The 17,674-nt window shown below is 38.2% G+C and overlaps 1 protein-coding gene across 2 annotated transcripts; it reads right to left on the minus strand.

The window, feature by feature from the left end:
* Positions 1–6,592: 6,592 nt before the first annotated feature.
* LOC113331800 (transcription termination factor MTERF4, chloroplastic-like) lies at positions 6,593–8,657 on the minus strand. Of its 2 annotated transcripts, XM_026578441.1 has the most exons (2): positions 6,862–8,657; positions 6,593–6,760 (listed from the first exon to the last, which is right to left on the minus strand). In XM_026578441.1, coding segments are annotated over exons 1-2 (1,698 nt in total). In that variant the 5' UTR covers positions 8,559–8,657; the 3' UTR covers positions 6,593–6,759. The 2 variants fall into 2 exon arrangements, with proteins under 2 accessions (XP_026434226.1, XP_026434225.1); XM_026578440.1 differs by lacking the exon at positions 6,593–6,760 and having other exon boundaries at positions 6,771–8,657.
* Between the last annotated feature and the right edge of the window lie 9,017 nt (positions 8,658–17,674).

Below are 17,674 nucleotides of genomic sequence, written 5' to 3' on the forward strand. Positions count from 1 at the left end.
GAGAAAATTATAATTCTTGATTCAATGGAGGATGAGGAGGGTCATATATCATCTAAAAAACCTAGGAAAATACACATCAACTACACCAATGATTCACAAATGGCTGATTTCTTAGATTATGAATCATGGTTCGGTGAAACAGGTTGAGGTTCGGCTCACATCTATGAGCCGAATCTACCAATTGATGAACGGTTCGGCTTACTGAATCTGTTTACTGCATGCGCCGAACCTATAATTTCCAATTCCCACCCTTTTGCTAGACACTAGTTCGGCTTATATGAAAGTTTCATAGTAAGCCGAACAACATCCTGAATAGCCCGGAATAGAATCATTACTAATTCGGCTTACATATCCAAATTCGTATGTGCCGAACATAATTTTTTAATTTCTGGGTTGAAATATTGTTACTGGTTCGGCACATATGGAGAATATCGTATCAGCCGAAACCTCTTATGTTCAAGGTTCGGCACATAATATGATTATCGTCTGAGCCGAACATGAATTTGTTAATTTTTGGGTTAAAATATTGTTCACGGTTCGGCACATATTGAGGATATCGTATAAGCCGAAACCTGTAAATGTTCATAGTTCGGCACATAATGTGATTATCGAATGCGCCGAACCTGAAGGACAAATGATTCGGCGTGTAACTAACATTAGAGGATAAGCCGAACTCTGTAAATTCGGCACATAACTGTTAAGTTATTCATTAAAACATGAAATTGACGGTGCCATAACCCAATCCCAGCACCATTAAAAACAAAGTTCAGCACCTTAAAGCAAAGGTGTTTGCAACACCATAAAAGTGTACTTAAAACTTAAGAAAAAGTGTACCATAAAAGTGTACATAAAAGGGCATTTAACCACGACCCCTCTTCTTAGTTCCACGACCACCTCTTCTTCCACCTTGGTCTTCATCTTCCGACGCATCATTACCGGGTTGGACGGTAGCACCAACTTGGCTTGTACCTTCACCAACTTGTCGAGACCTCTTAGTGGTAGGCCTTTGTTCGGGTTCCTCGGGTCCTTGTCCTTTGTTGATGATTGCATCCCACTTGTCGATGAGGTATTTTTGTTCTTCCACGGTCATTGTTGTTTTGCAACCAAGTTTGGCCTTCATTTTCTTCAACATCTCCCTACCCGCGACAACCTATTTTTCATTTGAGAACAACTTATAACCATGAGGTTGAAGACATTTTTACCATAACTAATATATGAAAACAGTATAAAGTGAAGTCATTCTTACCATAACCTTGAAAGCCTTGACTACATCTTCGGAAGTAGACTTGTTGGTGATCTTGATTGGCCTCGCCTTCCCCTTATCAGATATCTTTTGCCTTTTCTTATTGATAATGAAGGGATGAGAAATTTGGTTATACCAATCCATATAGCCCGGATCCTCTTCACATGGATCATCAAGTAAAGGTGTTAACTTGGACGCATCTAATGTGTGATTGTCTAAATTATTCCAAAACTCAACGGTGGGATCAGGATCATACTTTGGTTCCCAAGATGAAGTGGTGCTTTTAGTTCCCTTACCACTCTTTGGTAACAACCTGAATTTCTCGTCAAACAAAGGAACCTTTTGGACACATCCTAATTGACGTAGTACTCGCCTAGGATCGTATATAACATAACCACCGGGATACCACAATGGCCCATGATACATACCTACCGGCATATCCTCATCTTCAACAACTTCATCTTCTTCATCTTCATTCTCATATGGTTGAAAAGCGACATCATCAACACCAAGACAGTCTAACGTCTCTCTCAAACTTGCAACCAACTTCTTTTTGTTCCTTTTCTTGGAGTCCTCGTACGCGTACCGTGCTACAGTTGGCTCAGTATCAACATAATCGACATCTTTCTCAAATACTTTGGCCAAGTTCAAAATTGGGAAATGGTCATATATCCACACCTGCATCGAAAGAACCACATTAAAAAATCAAACGAATTGAACTGATAGAAACAAGTTTTACTTGGAAACATCAAAGTAAGACTAAAGTTTGCAAACTCAGATAACTGTTCGGCTTATATGGATCAAGTATTATAAGCCAAACCAAGTAAGAAAAAACTTCGGCTTAAAAGGTTTTATGGTTATAAGCCGAACCATACTCTGAACTCCCAAGAGTTACCTGGAGCAAAGTGAAGTTCCCTCCGATGTTTGTACTTGTCAACCTAGACGCGGTGGCAAGTTGGTCCAGCAGGTAAACGAGCGTAGCCGTTCCCCAAGCAAACTTGTTACAAGTTTCAAGATTCTTTACCAATTGGAGATAATTAGCATTTACCTTGTTTCCGGTAGTGTCGGGAAAGATGTCTCTACCAAGAGTATAAAGCAAGTAGGCAGTTCCGGTTTGCTTCACTTTGACGGGATCCATTATCAACAAACCTTGTGTGACTCTTTCCTTTGTGTTCTCGAACTCCCTTTTCAAGTTAGTCAACTTGATCTTCTTATTCTTCTTATTTCTTCCACCTGGTATGAAAACGGTATCGACATCTTTAACTGATCGACAAAACTCCAACTCAGTTTTCATTGAACCCCAACCAAGGCATTCCAGGTACAAATTGTATAGCTCATCCCAACTCATGTCATAAAAACCAGCATTCACACTTACACCCCTTGCTTTAAGACCTGTAATCTTACTAGCCTCATCAGGAGTGATTGACATCGCTCCAAAAGGTAATTGAAATGTGTAAGTTTCTGGACAAAAGCGCTCGGTAAATGCAGAGGCCGACACACTATCATATTCCTTATGTCCATAATTGATAGCAGGCCATAAAGCACTGGCTTGTACGTAAGCAATCACCTCAGGAACCTCTTCATCAAGACTCCATTCCGCTGCCCTCTGGTGTCTCAATACTCGGACTGCACGGTTGTGATCAGGAGTCTCATAAATTCTCTTCGCCCAAGAATCGGCATAACCAATCAACACATTTCCTCCATCTTCCGGAAGACCATGAGGCAAACCATCTGATCGAGGTGTAATTACGTCATCTTCATCAGGAATGTGTAAACCAGTGATCCGTCGATCATCATCGTTCTTCTCTTTCTCGGGTTCTGCCACCTTCTTACCTTTCTTGTCTTTCTTGGGTTTTCCTTGGGGTTGTGTTTCTTGATGAACTTCTTGATTATCATAAACTTCTTCATCTTCAGCTATTCCTTCTTCTTGTCTTTCAATTCTTACTTGTCTTTCAATTCTTACTTCTTCTAAAGTTCCTCCTCTACCTCCCGCTCCCAATTTTTTCTTACCTCCTCGTCTAGGATCGGGAGTTTTAGAAGTAGAAGGTGTTACCTCCATCTTATTCCTCTTTGTAGATGCATTGGTCCTGACACAAGTATGAAAGTTATAAGACTAATTCGAACAACAAAGAGATTTGGAAAGCCAAAAACTTGTAAGAAAATAAGAAGGCTCGGCTTACCCGAAATAACACATATGAGCCGAATCATGTCTTGAAATTTTTATTAGCTTACACAGAGAGTGGATCGGCTCATACCACAAAACAATTATAAGCCGATCCCATATATTCGGCTCACAACCGATACCGTCGAATAAGCCGAATCTATGATTATGAACTCAAACATGTATTCGGCGCAACATGATATAATATAAATAAGCTGATCCTACACACTTGTAAAATTTATGAAATTTTAACAATAATATTCGGCGCAATACTAATACTATCGAATAAGCCGAATCTAGACTTATGAATCGAAACATTTATTCGGCACAAAACTAATACAACCATACAAGCTGATCCTAAGCACATGCAAAAATTCTGAAATTCAAACAACAATTATTCGGCACAAAACTAATACTACCATACAAGCCGATCCTACGCACATGCAAAATTATTAGCCGATCCTATATATTCGGCTCACAACCGATACCGTCGAATAAGCCGAATCTATGATTATGAACTCAAACATGTATTCGGCGCAACATGATATCATATAAATAAGCCGATCCTACACACTAGTAAAATTTATGAAATTTTAACAATGATATTCGGCGCAACCCTAATACTATCGAATAAGCCGAATCTAGACTTATGAATTCAAACATTTAGTCGGCACAAAACTAGTACTACCATATGAGCCGATCCTATACACATGCAAAAATTCTGAAATTCAAACAACAATTATTCGGCACAAAACTAATACTACCATACAAGCCGATCCTACGCACATGCAAAATTTCTGAAATTCACAAAACATATTCGGCACAAAACTAACACCATCGAATAAGCCGATCCTAAATATAAGTCTCTGTGTCACCAAGTTCGGCTCAAAACGGATTTCAGATATACGCCGAGCCGTTCAAATGCACTTTCAGGGTTCAGTTTCAAGAACAGCTCGGCGCACATCTAAGATTTGTTTTGCGCCGAACCATACCCTGTAACCGCCGCAGAAACATGATTTTGACGAAGTAAATCAATCAAACCAATCAAAAACATCAAATACGAGATGGATTTGTAAAACTAACCTTCTTATTCTCATTTGTGGAGTTGGTTCTTCTTCAATCTCTTCTTCCGGTTGATTTTGTGGCTGATTTTGAGTTTCTTCTTCACTCTCTAAATCTTCTTCTTCTTCAATGGGTTGTTCAATCGCTCGATTAGAACGAGATACTGGCTTACGGCGAACCATTATATAGATGAGTTTAATCGTCGACTAAATTTTCACGAATCGACGATTAAATTTCCGCGATGATACGATGAAAAAAAAAGGAAGAAGAAGGGTTCGGCTGTTGTGGAGGAGGAAGAAGAAGGGGTTAGGGATATGAAACTGATTTTGGTTTATTGATTATAGGTTTTTGTATTAGGGATAGGGATAGATTAGTAGTAATTTAGAGAATTTAAGGGCATATAGGTAATTGAACCACCCCATAGGGTACCCCTTATAAGGTCACCAAGTTAGGACTAGTCCTTTGTATGCCTTGAAAGTTTTAGGCATGTCGAAAATTAGTGTTCAACTAGAAACATAGAAGGATTTGTAATCCACACTAGATATACATCCGATGCTGTAGATTTCCTAGCCTTCACGGTAGTGATGTGTGATGGTAATATCCTGAAGAAGCATACCAAAACACTACTGCCTCAGTCCCCAAGAGCATTTCCAACAACGGTGTTAAAAATCATACTCTCAATCAAATTACGTGAAAATTTTATTTAGACCCTTATTTAGGAGGCTTCGCATATATAGTATTTAAAGTCATACTCTCAACCAGACTAGTTGCCTGCAAAATTGTTTTTTCAATAAGTGAACCACCACCATCTGCGAATTTGTTTGTTCCGGAAGTAATCCTTCGTAAAAATATTGAATGATTAATGTTGGAGATATATTGTGATGTGAACAGCTTGCCAACAACCTCTTATATCTCTCTGAACGGATGCTGCCTTGAAGCAGGAAAGTACTTCTCCATAAATAGCGTTTTCATCTCGTTGAAACACTCCAAGGAAGGTAATAACCATTCTTCTGCTAAGTCTATCAACGAAAACGAGAAGGCTTGTAGCATAGCCTTATCACCGTCTTTTGTTCCTTGCCTAAGACTTGTCATGGTATTCTGAAATTGTTGAAGATGTCAGTTTTGATTCTCCCTTGCGAACAGTAGATGATGAATTAGATTCGACTTCATCTCCGATTGGAAAATATTGGAATGGCACTAGGGATAGCTATGCTGATACCGGTGAAACTAAAAAATTTGGTCCCAGGATCTAAAGGGAGCAATGAGAAGGGGTCTCGCAGAATACATGCTTGGCATCAACTGCAAATTTGTTTCCCCGAATTGCCATCAACTCTTATAATGGTCAAAAAAGTCTCTGCGGTTTCTATTATTTGTTTGCAGGAATCCTGCAGGAGACCAACATGAGCGATTGAATAATCTCCAAGCAAAAATGATTAAGGTGTATGGGAATAAATGCTTCATAAAAACTCATCCGATTTCAGAATGAAATCATGAAAATGATAAACTACCACTCAGTCAGTTGTTCTATCATGTGACAGATGGGTAAAATGCTGCAATTGACTGAATGTAAAGCAAAGTCTATCACTACAAGCTTGTATATTGTCTATGCTGCCATCTTATATTTGGGTCTATTGACAATGTAAAACTAGCACAGTATCAGAGAGCCAATACTTCAGAAGAAAATACTAGTCAAAACTTTACTTGAGCCAAAAAATTCACGATATGTATGAAAATCCCATTCATGTAAAAGGTAAAACTGATCTTCCAGGGAGTCTAACAGTGTTAGGTACACTAATCTGCTGTCCAGCATCCACATTGTACAACCCTGATAAACTACTTATAACCACACGAGGAAAAATGGATCTTACCCCTTCACTCATGGCATCCTTCTGTTGAGTAGAACTTTTAAGACAGTACCCCAGTTGGCAATTTATGACTTGTGACTTTCCATGGATATCACTTATCACAAGCCTCCAAATCTCGTCATGTTTCGTCGCATCAATTTATTAAGAAATAAAGAAACTAATATTTGGTCGCTGTAACAAGAGTACTGCATTTACATAGCTTCGCAGCGTCGATATGTATCGGCAATGGCTCTCGTGTTTGACACTGCTCGACACCACTTCCTGCACTATAGTCTCCCTTATCCTCTAAGGTTACACAAAACAGAATGAAATTTAAAGACAATGAAAGGGACTAATTTGCTCCGGGCTTGAAGATGCTGAAGGGCCCGATTGGTTAAAGACGAGCAATAATTTGTGTTTGAAAAGAAGATAGACAAAATTGCATAAAGTCTGCAAGATAGAAAATTTTCATTTCCATTAATTAAAGGATACTGGAACAACTGTTTATCGCGAAAAAAAGAAAAAAGAGAGAAAAGAATGAACAATCTTACTACAAGGAAACAGTACGTCTATAGAGAACTTCACCGTCACTCTCATCTTCATCCTCGTCAGAGACAAGTTCACCCCCTGGTAAATCCAACTTCCCTCCCATAAAAAATGAAGGCCCTTCACTTTCTACCTCAATATAATCAGCTTGTAACCTCTCTTCAAATCTCTGATCGCTACAGTTAAGAAACCATGCCAAACTACATCTAATCCCTTTATTCGCTAACCTCTGATATCTAGGTTTTATTCTTGAATCCAAGCTATATGTGAAGTATTCAGGGAACTCTATAACCTCTTCGAACGCTCGCTTCATTTCACACTTGAGGAAGTGAAAACTGTTCTTCATGGACTCAACTTGAAGAGCAACCAACTGTGGACACTTGATAACCATTCTTGCCACATCTTCTGCAAATATTCCCCTTGCACGAAGGAACTCAATGGGTCTCAAAATTACAGTCTGGTTAAGACTAACTATCTGTGGCATCTTCTCAATGACCCTTGCAAAACCTTCCGGATCAATCTTAAGCTTCAGATTGAAAAAATTTTGCTGCGAAGACAATTTAGCCTTCAAAGGAAGCCCCAGAATCTGCGGGTATTGAGCAATAACTGATGCAAGCATCTCTCTTCGTATGCCAAAACTAACTAAACAATCCACATTCGGTTTGATAGTCTCTTCAAGATCATACCCAAGAACATTCGGTCGTTTTTCAAGCATCCTAGCCATAATCTTTTTCGGAATGCCAAACGATACCAAGTAATCAACAGTCGGCTTAATCCTAGTACCAACTCTCATTCCTAAAAGACAAGGAAATTGAGTTACCATTGGTCCAATATCTCTAGGATTCACACCAATACTAACCAAATAACCAACAGAAGTACTCATTGTTCCTTCAAGCTTAAATCCTAAAATCTCAGGATATTTCATCAATACATAACCAATATCTTGTCTCTCAATATCTATACCACGAAGAAATTTAATCACTGGAACAAGCTCAACAACGACACTAGCATGAAGAACTTGAGGATAACTCTTAATAAACTCTCCCAATTTCGGTCTAGAAATTCCAACTTTTTCTAAATAACCTAAAACAGGTATAATATTTTTTCTAACACTACAACCTAACATTAATGGATACTCATTTATATCATCAATAGTTAATCCAATCTTTTGAAGGAATTCAACTCGTTCTTTCATCACTTCAATTGTTGATGGTAATTCTAAATCTTCTAATTCATCAGGTATTATACCTAAACCTTTTAGATAATCACAAATAATAACTCTAGATACCAGCTTTTCTTTTCTTCCTTGTACTACACCCCATGTTACTGTTGGCATTTCATATTCAGGAAACTTGTTACTTGACTGCGTAGAAAAACATAAACGACTACTTCTTGATAAAACCCTAGAACTTGAAAGTTTATGACATAAATTTTCTAGGGGTTTTGAAGAATGAATTGGTTCTGAAACATGAGTAATCAAAGAAGTTACATAAAGACTTCGATACAATTGCAGACTTGATGAAGACTTTTTTCTAAAGATTAAGCTCATTTTATCAACGCACCTGAACTTGGAGAAGAAATGATTGCCGCTGCTGCTTCTCCACCAAGGTGATTGCGAAATGGGAGTTTTACAAACAGCTATACTGCCATCAAAAACAAAAACAAAAAAGCATAGATTATAATTGACTGTGTCACTTAACATCAACAATTGGATCTGTCGTGCAATGGTAGCGTGTCTGACTCCAGATCAGAAGGTTGCCTGTTCGATTGACGTCAGGTTCACTTTTTTACTCTAGCTTAGTTCTTTTTCTTTTCCTTAAAGCATTATGTCTACAATATCCTTCCCCAGATAACGATTTTATAGATCCCACTATAGCAGCGATTTTATTTTCTACACGACGCCGGTAGCTTTCGGTTACAAGAGGCTTATATGATTACCATGCATAAATTTTGATATAAGTACCATCACAGTATATAACGAATTTAAACATGAAATCGTGATACAACGGTACAAGAAACAAAGAACTAAGCTAAACAAAGAACCAAGCTACAAACAATTGAAAATAATTGATGGGGTCGGACATGTGTTCGAACTTTAAAGTTTTAATAAGTCAATTCAATTAACAATTAAAAGCATAAATCTCATTGTCATTTATTTACATCTAACAATCGAGTTTCATTAAGACGGATGTTTCTATATTCAGATCCATGATGTTTCTATATCTCTGGATCGAGATCGTTTGGGATTTTTTTTAGGAAGGAGATAATCAGTAGTATACGATGGTTTTCTTTTGGAGGTAAGGGCCAAGAACAGTTAGGTTATCAGGCCCCTTCCCATGGGTGTGGAAAACATTCATGTTTGCCATTTAAGCACCCACTATGGAGGGGGCAAACTGGCCTGGCTAAGTGGCAAATTTGCCACTTAGCCAGGCCAGGTCAAGTTTCCACCGACTCGACCGCTCGGTGTAGTTTACACCGCCAGGTCTTCAATACATCGCTACCGGTTTTTGGAAGACCGACCAGTTTAGTTTGCACCGGTTAGTATATAATCTGATCCAACGGCCATAATCCCCCCCTATAAATACCACATTCCTCTACCATTTTAACTCACACCTTCTCTTCTCTACTCTTCACATTTGTTAATCTAAAACAAATTTCATCATCTAACTATTTCATTCACTTGTATTGTATATTTATTTAATATGTCTCAATCTAATACTCAATCTAAACAACAAATGAAGAAGATTAGGGGTCCGAAATTTACCGTAGCCGGAGGTGAAAGCATTTGCAGAAACTATGTGTTCTTTACACAAGATAGTATCGATGGTTCCAGTCAACAATCTACCAAGTTGTGGGATAACATATTTGGTAACTTTCGAAACGAAACTATGAACATCAACGACCGTGATGCAAATGGATTGTCCGGTCGCTTTGTTACAATCAACGCCCAAGTTTCCTTGTATGTCGATGCTCTAATGCAAGCTGCTCGTGGTCGAGAGAGCGGTCTTGTCGATGTTAATGTCGAAAGAAAGTGCCGAACTGATTGGCACCATAAACATGGGATAAATTTTTCTTATGAAAGTTGTTATCATATTTTGAAAGTGTTGCCTAAATATAATCCAGAAGTGTTAGCAAACATGCAGAATGTACCTGCAAGTTCACCATACACTTCTTCACCTTCAACGCCATCTTCACAACCATCTCAATCATCTCACCCCCCTTCAGATAATCCATTTTCTTCACCAGAAACCACCATAAACAACAATTCGAACTTGAATGTCAATACTGCAATTAAGAGAAAATTATTATGAATAAATCATGCAAGAGCAGCGAGAAAAGCTACCCAAGAAGGAGAAGCAAGTGAACGGGGTAGTAGTGCTATGGAAGCTTTGATAGAGCATCAGAAGGTCGTCCAAAAACAAAGAGTTGTAGATCGCAAGTTCTTGACTAAGGAGATGAAAAAACATCGACTAACTCAAGAAAAATTTGTTTCAGACTATGACAAGAATAAGATTCTAAATGCAAACACCGAAAAAATGAATTCCAGACAATTTATGGCATGGGAGATGGAGATGGACAGGTTAACAGAGGAATTGGAAGAAAAAAAGAAACAAGAGAAACATGGAAAAACAATTTGGGGTTCAAGTTGAAGATGAGGATGATGAAGACGACGATGAAGTAGTGCCACTTAATTAATTAATGTATCAGCTTTAATTTTAATGAATATGTAGCTTTAATTTTAATGAATTTGTAGTAGTAGTTTGGTTATGGTGAATGAAATTGGTCTGCTTTTTTCATTACATTAAAACTTAAACTAATTTTATTGTGCATATAAAAAAAACTAATTCTATTGCATTACATTGAAACGTGACAACATCCATGAAAACATTATTAATCCTAACATCCCATACGAGTTATTAAAAACTCCTTAAGAATTGGTAATACGCTTCATATTTGAAATCTTTTCGTTTCCATCTTCGCCACTCGTCTCGAGTTCGTATTAGCAATTCAGCATCGGTCTCACCTCTAAGACGGTATCGAGTGACAATCCTTTTCATAGCTATAAAATCCACAAGCTCTTTTTTGATGTCCATGAATCGGCAAAACAAAGCAGCACGATCCCGGTTATGAGGATTACATGTCTCTGTGCAGAAGGCATCACGAATTTTACCCAAATAACTCAAACTAGGTAAACCATCCATCCGTCGTTCTTCACCTCTCTTCGGGTAGTGTATTACATAGTTTCTACAAAGAGATAAATCTTCATCTTCAGTAAATCTATGACCATCCATAATTTAACCAGAAAGTAGAGAAGTTTTTGTAGAGAAGTGATGTGTGAATTTGAAACGGATGAAGTGAAGGATTTATAAGGAATGCTAGCGGTTGAGTCTAGACCGCTAGCGATTAAGTCTAGACCGCTACTTTTAATGATCGTTAAAAAATTTAAACTTAAAAAACAACTACAAAAAAAAATTGTGGAACAACAAATGGAACTTAAACAATTTTAAAAAAATAAACTTAAAAAACAAATGAAACAAACACTACTCAATCCGTCCCCCACCTCTTCCAAACTCAGCCCACAAATTCGCTCTGAGATCTTCCCTCGACCTGTTATACAGAGTTCTGTTCTCAATATGACTGGTCATTTGTACATAGTTCCTTACAGGTAATCCTCTAACTGGTATAATCTCGGGCCATAAGTCTTCATCTTGATGGTTAGTCCAATTCTTATTATGACGAGTCTCCTGGATAACCATGTTATGCATAATGATGCATGTCAGCATAGTCTTATGCATTTCACGAGCACTTAAACCACGATAAGGCCCACAAACGATTGCGAACTTCGCTTCAGAATTCCAAAAGCCCATTCCACATACTTTCTCAGATTCATTTGTTTTGTATTGAAATACGAGTATGAACGGCTGATAGACACATTTTTGTGTCTAAATTGTCTCGATTCTATATATTGATAGTGCTCATTTTTGTACTTATTATGGTGTTTTATGTGTGTGTAGGTATTTTTGGCCAATAAACATTTTTGGAAAAATCTGCTCGAAAAGTTGTGCGGGGCACCCCCGGAGGACACTTGCTATTCGGACTCTCAATTTGGATAAGGGGCAACCTAATTACTAAGGGGCACCCATTTCCAAGCAGCTGCTAAAGGGAGACCATCACAAGATAGGGGGAGGTCACTTTTTTCTCAAATTCGAATGAAATTTTGGCGGGAAAAATATCCAGCAAAGAACAAATTAGGGTTGAAGAATTGAAGCTGTTCTAGAGAGATTCAATCGCTGGAATTTGTTAGGATGGACGTGATTAAGCATAACAGGCTTGGTATGGGCGCTAGAATGGATTGAAATGGGCTAGAAATCGATTTGGAGCAAAACAGAGGTGGAGTTATACACGGGTCTGTGTAGGAATTATTTTAGGAATTTCAGGGAGACTAAAGGCGTGATATTGTTTCCTAAGATGAGATTCTATCTAAGGAAGAGTTTCAGATGATTTGGAAGTCTTAGATACGCGTAAGGAAGTTAGCAGAGAAGATTATTGCCGTGGCTTGCACGAAAAGAAAAGGAGGAATTTAATCGCTATTTTTTTAGTTTTCTGAGGAGTATAAAAGGTGTGTTCGAGTCCCAGGGAAGGGGACGAAGTCGTTGGACCAGTCGCAGAGGAGTTTGTAACACCAAAGAGCTGAAGAGATCGAGTTGCAGGAAAACCCGCGTTTCTGCTGCTGTTGCTGAAGAACAAACGTTGCAAATAAGAACAACGTCTCAAATTTGTAATGCTGCTACAGTGACTTCTTTGTAACAGTCGTCCATCGTTTTGCAACGCCACTACACCGTTGCAAACAATCAGTTTTATAGTTTTTCATTCTTTTAATCAACTTTTGGGCTATGAACAAATATTTTGAGCAAGTGATTAATATGAGGAGCTAAACCCCATTGCTGAGGCGACGGAGGAAGCCATTTTTCCAATTATTATGTGGTAAATTCTATTTAATTTAATTTTTATAATTTTTTTATGATTATTTGCACAAAATTGAAATCGAATATATGATTCTGATTAAGTGGTTGTGGTCTCAATTGATGGGTCATGCTTAGGTTAAGTCTTTTGATGGTCCATGCTTTCGATTTACAACTATTATTTTGAGAATCTACTTGTCTAGGAAAAAATATTAGAATCACTTTAAACGTAAAGAGTTGCATAAATATTGACTAGATTAAGTCACATAAAAATTGGAGATTGGTGGAATCATGAGTCTCAGTGATTTTTATAATCTTGATAAAAATTCCTTTTTAAGTTTTTTATTTTAATTTGAGTCTAAAATCGAGTCACAACAGTCTGAGTTGAGCGAACTTTACTACCACTTAAAAACTACATCAATTTTTGGCGCCGCCGACGCGGACTTGTATTTAGATTTGTTTTAGGTTTCTTTTTATTTTTATTATTTTCTGTTCTTTTTTACGCGTTTTGATATTTTTCGATTCTTTTCAGATTTGGAGCGAAGCTACAAGGGAAGAAAAAGTGTTATAAAAGGAAAGCATCGCCAAAGAAGGAAATAAAAGAGGAATCCAAAAGGAGTGAAGAAGAAGATTTTGTATATAGTTATTTTGTTTTATTTTTAGAAACTGTAAATAGGGTTTTATTTTTTGTAATTTTTCTTTTTATTTTTGGACACTTTTTGGACTTTATTTTTGGAATGGGACATTATTATTTTTAAACCCTACGGAAGGGTTGGTTTAAATAAAAACTGTGTGCAGAGAAGGACGGTGATTACGATATCGCCTCGGCCCCTTGGGTTCGTACATGACATAGGAGTCGTGGCCCAAGTCGACTTCAGCGGTTCTTCGCCCGTCTGGTACGGGAGGTAAGTTTTTCGAAACACCCGTGAATCCCCTGTCAGCGGGTTTACTGTATTCCTTCGTTTGCATATATGTTGAGGACTTGAAAACGGCTGCTTTAATTTCCTAGTAAAGGGCAAGGACTGGCCATACAAGATAAGGGTTCGGATTTCATCACCGTTCTCTTCTTGCCCGCCTTAGGAAAACAAAACCAAACGCGAACCTAAGCATAAAATTTTGACTAGAACGAGACCTATAGGGTAACGAGCTTAATAGGAAAGTCGTTCGAAAAATATTGGTTACTCTTTTGAGCATACTTCGAAGTTCATGATGGTTTCTGTGAGTTGAATGCGTGACTGCGCCGCTTTGTAATCGGTGAGGCCTTGGGTATCAAAGCTCCACTGAGCTTCCCTCGCCTCGATTCAACTTACTTTGACTCGGACTGATTCCAGAGGGGTTTGCTCAGATTGTAACGAGTTCTTTTTCGAAAGAATAAAAGCTGGTCTAGAAACAATCTAAGTGGAACCATCATGCTTTTTGTTTGCTAGAAAATTAGGTTTGATTTGGTTGAGTCAGCCTTGTTTTGTGATTGCATAGAATCCCAAATATCCCGATAGAGCCAAAAATGGCAACTTTAAAAGCTTTGTTGAATCCTACTAGGACTACTCGTCCCTCCTGTATCAGGTTAGCTGAAACTGAAGCAAATTATGAACTTAGGCCTGGGACCCTACAGATGCTCCCAATCTTTTTAGGGAAAGAAAATGAAAACCCATACTTCCATGTTAGGGACTTTGAGGAAATTTGTAGTACCCTAAAAATTAGAAAACTTGATGATGATGCTTTGAAACTCAGGTTATTCCCCTTTTCCTTAAAAGATAAAGCCAAGTCGTGGCTGTATAGTTTGGCTTCCGAATCAATCGAAACATATGAACAACTTACATCTGCCTTTTTGAACAAGTTTTTCCCTAGGCACAAAACATCGTCTATTAGGACGCAAATCTGCACATTTTCTCAACAGGAGGGAGAGTCTTTGTATAGGTATTTGGAAAGGTTCAATGACTTATTAGCCCAATGTCCTCATCATGGTTTAGAAAAGGTTAGGCTAGTTCAAATCCTTTATGAGGGTTTAGATTATTCAACAACAACCATGGTTGAGTCTCTATGCACTGGTGGTTTTGAAAACCAAATTGTTGATGCGGCGATGGAATTTTTGAATGAAATCGCCGAAAAGACCCAGCAATGGGAATATAGTAGGGAACCCAAGAAAACAATTCTTCCAGGTAGAGGAAACGTTAATAGGGTAGAAGGAGGCTATGAATCAGATGCCAAAATTGCTGCTATAGCAAAAAGGTTAGAAGCCTTATAATTGGGTCATACTAGTGGTAGAATAGAGCCTTTTTGGGAAGGCCAGAATAATGAAGAGCAAGTCAATGCTCTCTGTAATAACACTAGGTTTGATAACCGTCAGAAGTTTGACCCATATTCAGAAATCTATAGTTCTGGTTGGAGAAACCATCCGAACCTTTCATGGTCTAAGGGCCAGAGTCTAGGTCAGTTTAGTAATTCTAATGCTCCCCAAGATTTTGGTTACACTAAGAATTCATCAGGCCCAGAAACTAAAATGACTAGCTTAGAGGAATCTATTAAGATGTTAGCAAAAACTCAGGATATGTTAGCACAGAGCCAAATTAGTTTTCAGCAGGAAACCAAGCAGAACTTTCAAACTAATGCTCAGAGCCTTGCTAGGCTAGAACTTCAAGTCGGCCAAATAGCTAAGACCTTAAGTGAGAGAGATAACGGAAGGCTCCATAGTCAGACTACCCCAACCCTAGAGGAGTTCATGAAGTAGGTGCAAAACCATTTAATCAAGTGAATTCTGTCACAACCCTAAGGAGTGGTAAAATGGTAGACAATAGGGTAGCCAAGCCTAATAGTGGACATACTGTAGATCCACCTTCTAGTTCCCAAGATGAGCCCCAGAAGGAGCCACTAACTGAAGAAACCAATAAAATTTCTAGTGATGCCAATGTGGTTCCCGACAGGTCTCATTTTGTACCCAAAGCCCCATATCCACAGTTGTTAGCTCCAACAAAGAGAGAGTCGACTTTCAACGAAATATTAGAGATATTTAAGCAGGTAAACATTAACATCCCTTTATTAGAAGCAATTGGGCAAATGCCTGCTTATGCCAAGTTCCTTAAGGGCCTTTGTACACGAAAGTGTAAGCTTAATGTCCATAAGAAAGCCTTTTTAGCTGGTCAGGTAAGTTCAATCCTTCTGAACCAAACATCCCCTAAGTATAAAGATCCTGGATGCCCCACCATATCTTTTGTGATCGGTAATTATTCAGTAGATAAGGCATTGCTTGACTTAGGAGCTAGTGTGAACTTACTCCCTTATCATGTATACAACCAGCTAGGTCTTGGAAAGTTTAAACCGACTAAAATGACATTGCAATTAGCTGATAGGTCTGTCAAAGTACCTCGTGGTGTCATAGAGGATGTTCTGATTGAGGTTGATAAATTTATTTATCCAGTGGATTTCGTTGTTCTAGATACTCAGCCTGTTCAGGATCCTAGTGCTCAAATACCAGTGATTTTAGGTCACCCATTTTTATCCACAGCTAACGCTGTCATCAACTGTAGGACCGGACTTATGAACATCTCCTTTGGTAATATGACCACTGAACTAAATTTCTTTAATGTTAATAGACAACCTTCTGACGATTTAGAGGAAGTGAATATGATTAGCACTTTAGTTCAGGATCTAACTCAGGATAATTGGGACGACACTTTATTTGGTGATTCCTTAGATGAACTTGATGAGGAAATTCTCTTAAGTCAGTTAGGTGACCAAACTAATGAACTAGAAGAAGCTCTTGAGTACTTTAAAGACTCTACGGACCCTGAGATTCAAGCCATAGTGCTAGGCCTTACGGAGAGTAGTGTTGACCCTAAGTTTGGGGGTAATGAACTAGAAGAAGCTCTTGAGTATTTTAAAGACTCTGAGGATCCAGAAATTCAAGCAATAGTTAGAGGTTTGTCCGAGAATACTGACTACCCTAAGTTTGGGGGTAGTAATGGTCAATTATCCCCATTAGAAGTCCCTAACTTGGGATTCGAGCCTAGTGTACCTGAGGTATTACTTGAGTCACTTCCGACTCCGCAACCGGATCCTCCTGATATTTTCCAGGAGGAAATTCTAAAAACTTGTTGTTCGAATGAGTCAATTTGTCAAGACACTCGTATGAAGCCCAAATGGGCACAACAGAAAAACCCAGTTGTCTTGCAGGAAACCTTGGATGAGGATGTGCTATGTCTGTTCATTTTTTTGATTTGGTGCAGTTGTCTGATAATTGTGGCAATTTTATTTGCTTTTGTTGACCCACAGTTGTTTCGACTATTGATATATGATTTGAAAGGTGCATTTTGTGGTATTTGACGTATGGTTGAAGACTTTAAATTTAGCACTTCTTGGGAGGTAACCCAATCTCTTGCAACACGGTAATATCTTTCCTTATCTCTTTGCTTCAAATGGTAACAGTTTCTCCTTGTTCATGCTTTTAATTTTATCTTTAGAACATTGAGGACAATGTTAGATTTAAGTTTGGGGGTACGGTAGAAACTTTTTAGTTGCAGTATGAATAAATAAACTCCAGAACCTAGAAATTTATGCCTATTGAGGATTGCACTAACTAATCTAAGTGGATGGAAGCATTTTGATCGTAGGAGTTGAGGAACCAATCTGATTAGATGGAAACATCTAAGAAGAGTCTATTCATAAAAGCACAGATCTCAGGTGTTAGAAATAACATGATAAGTTTCACCATATCTCGTTGAGTCCTTTTCACTTCTATTTTTATTTCATTTTGTTTTTAAACCATGTTTCTCTAAGTGATAGGTGGGGCCCACGATTCAAGTTGTTACCAATGCTAGGGTGAATTAGAGTGATTGAGTTACAAAGAGGAAAAAAAAAT

This window comes from Papaver somniferum, unplaced genomic scaffold (genome assembly GCF_003573695.1).
Source record: "Papaver somniferum cultivar HN1 unplaced genomic scaffold, ASM357369v1 unplaced-scaffold_128, whole genome shotgun sequence".
In the NCBI taxonomy this organism is placed as follows: Eukaryota; Viridiplantae; Streptophyta; class Magnoliopsida; order Ranunculales; family Papaveraceae; genus Papaver; species Papaver somniferum.

Bases quoted from the DNA above. Each gene is read 5' to 3' on its own strand.
- LOC113331800 (XM_026578441.1), bottom strand. From the start codon at position 8,558: ATGTTAAGTGACACAGTCAATTATAATCTATGCTTTTTTGTTTTTGTT.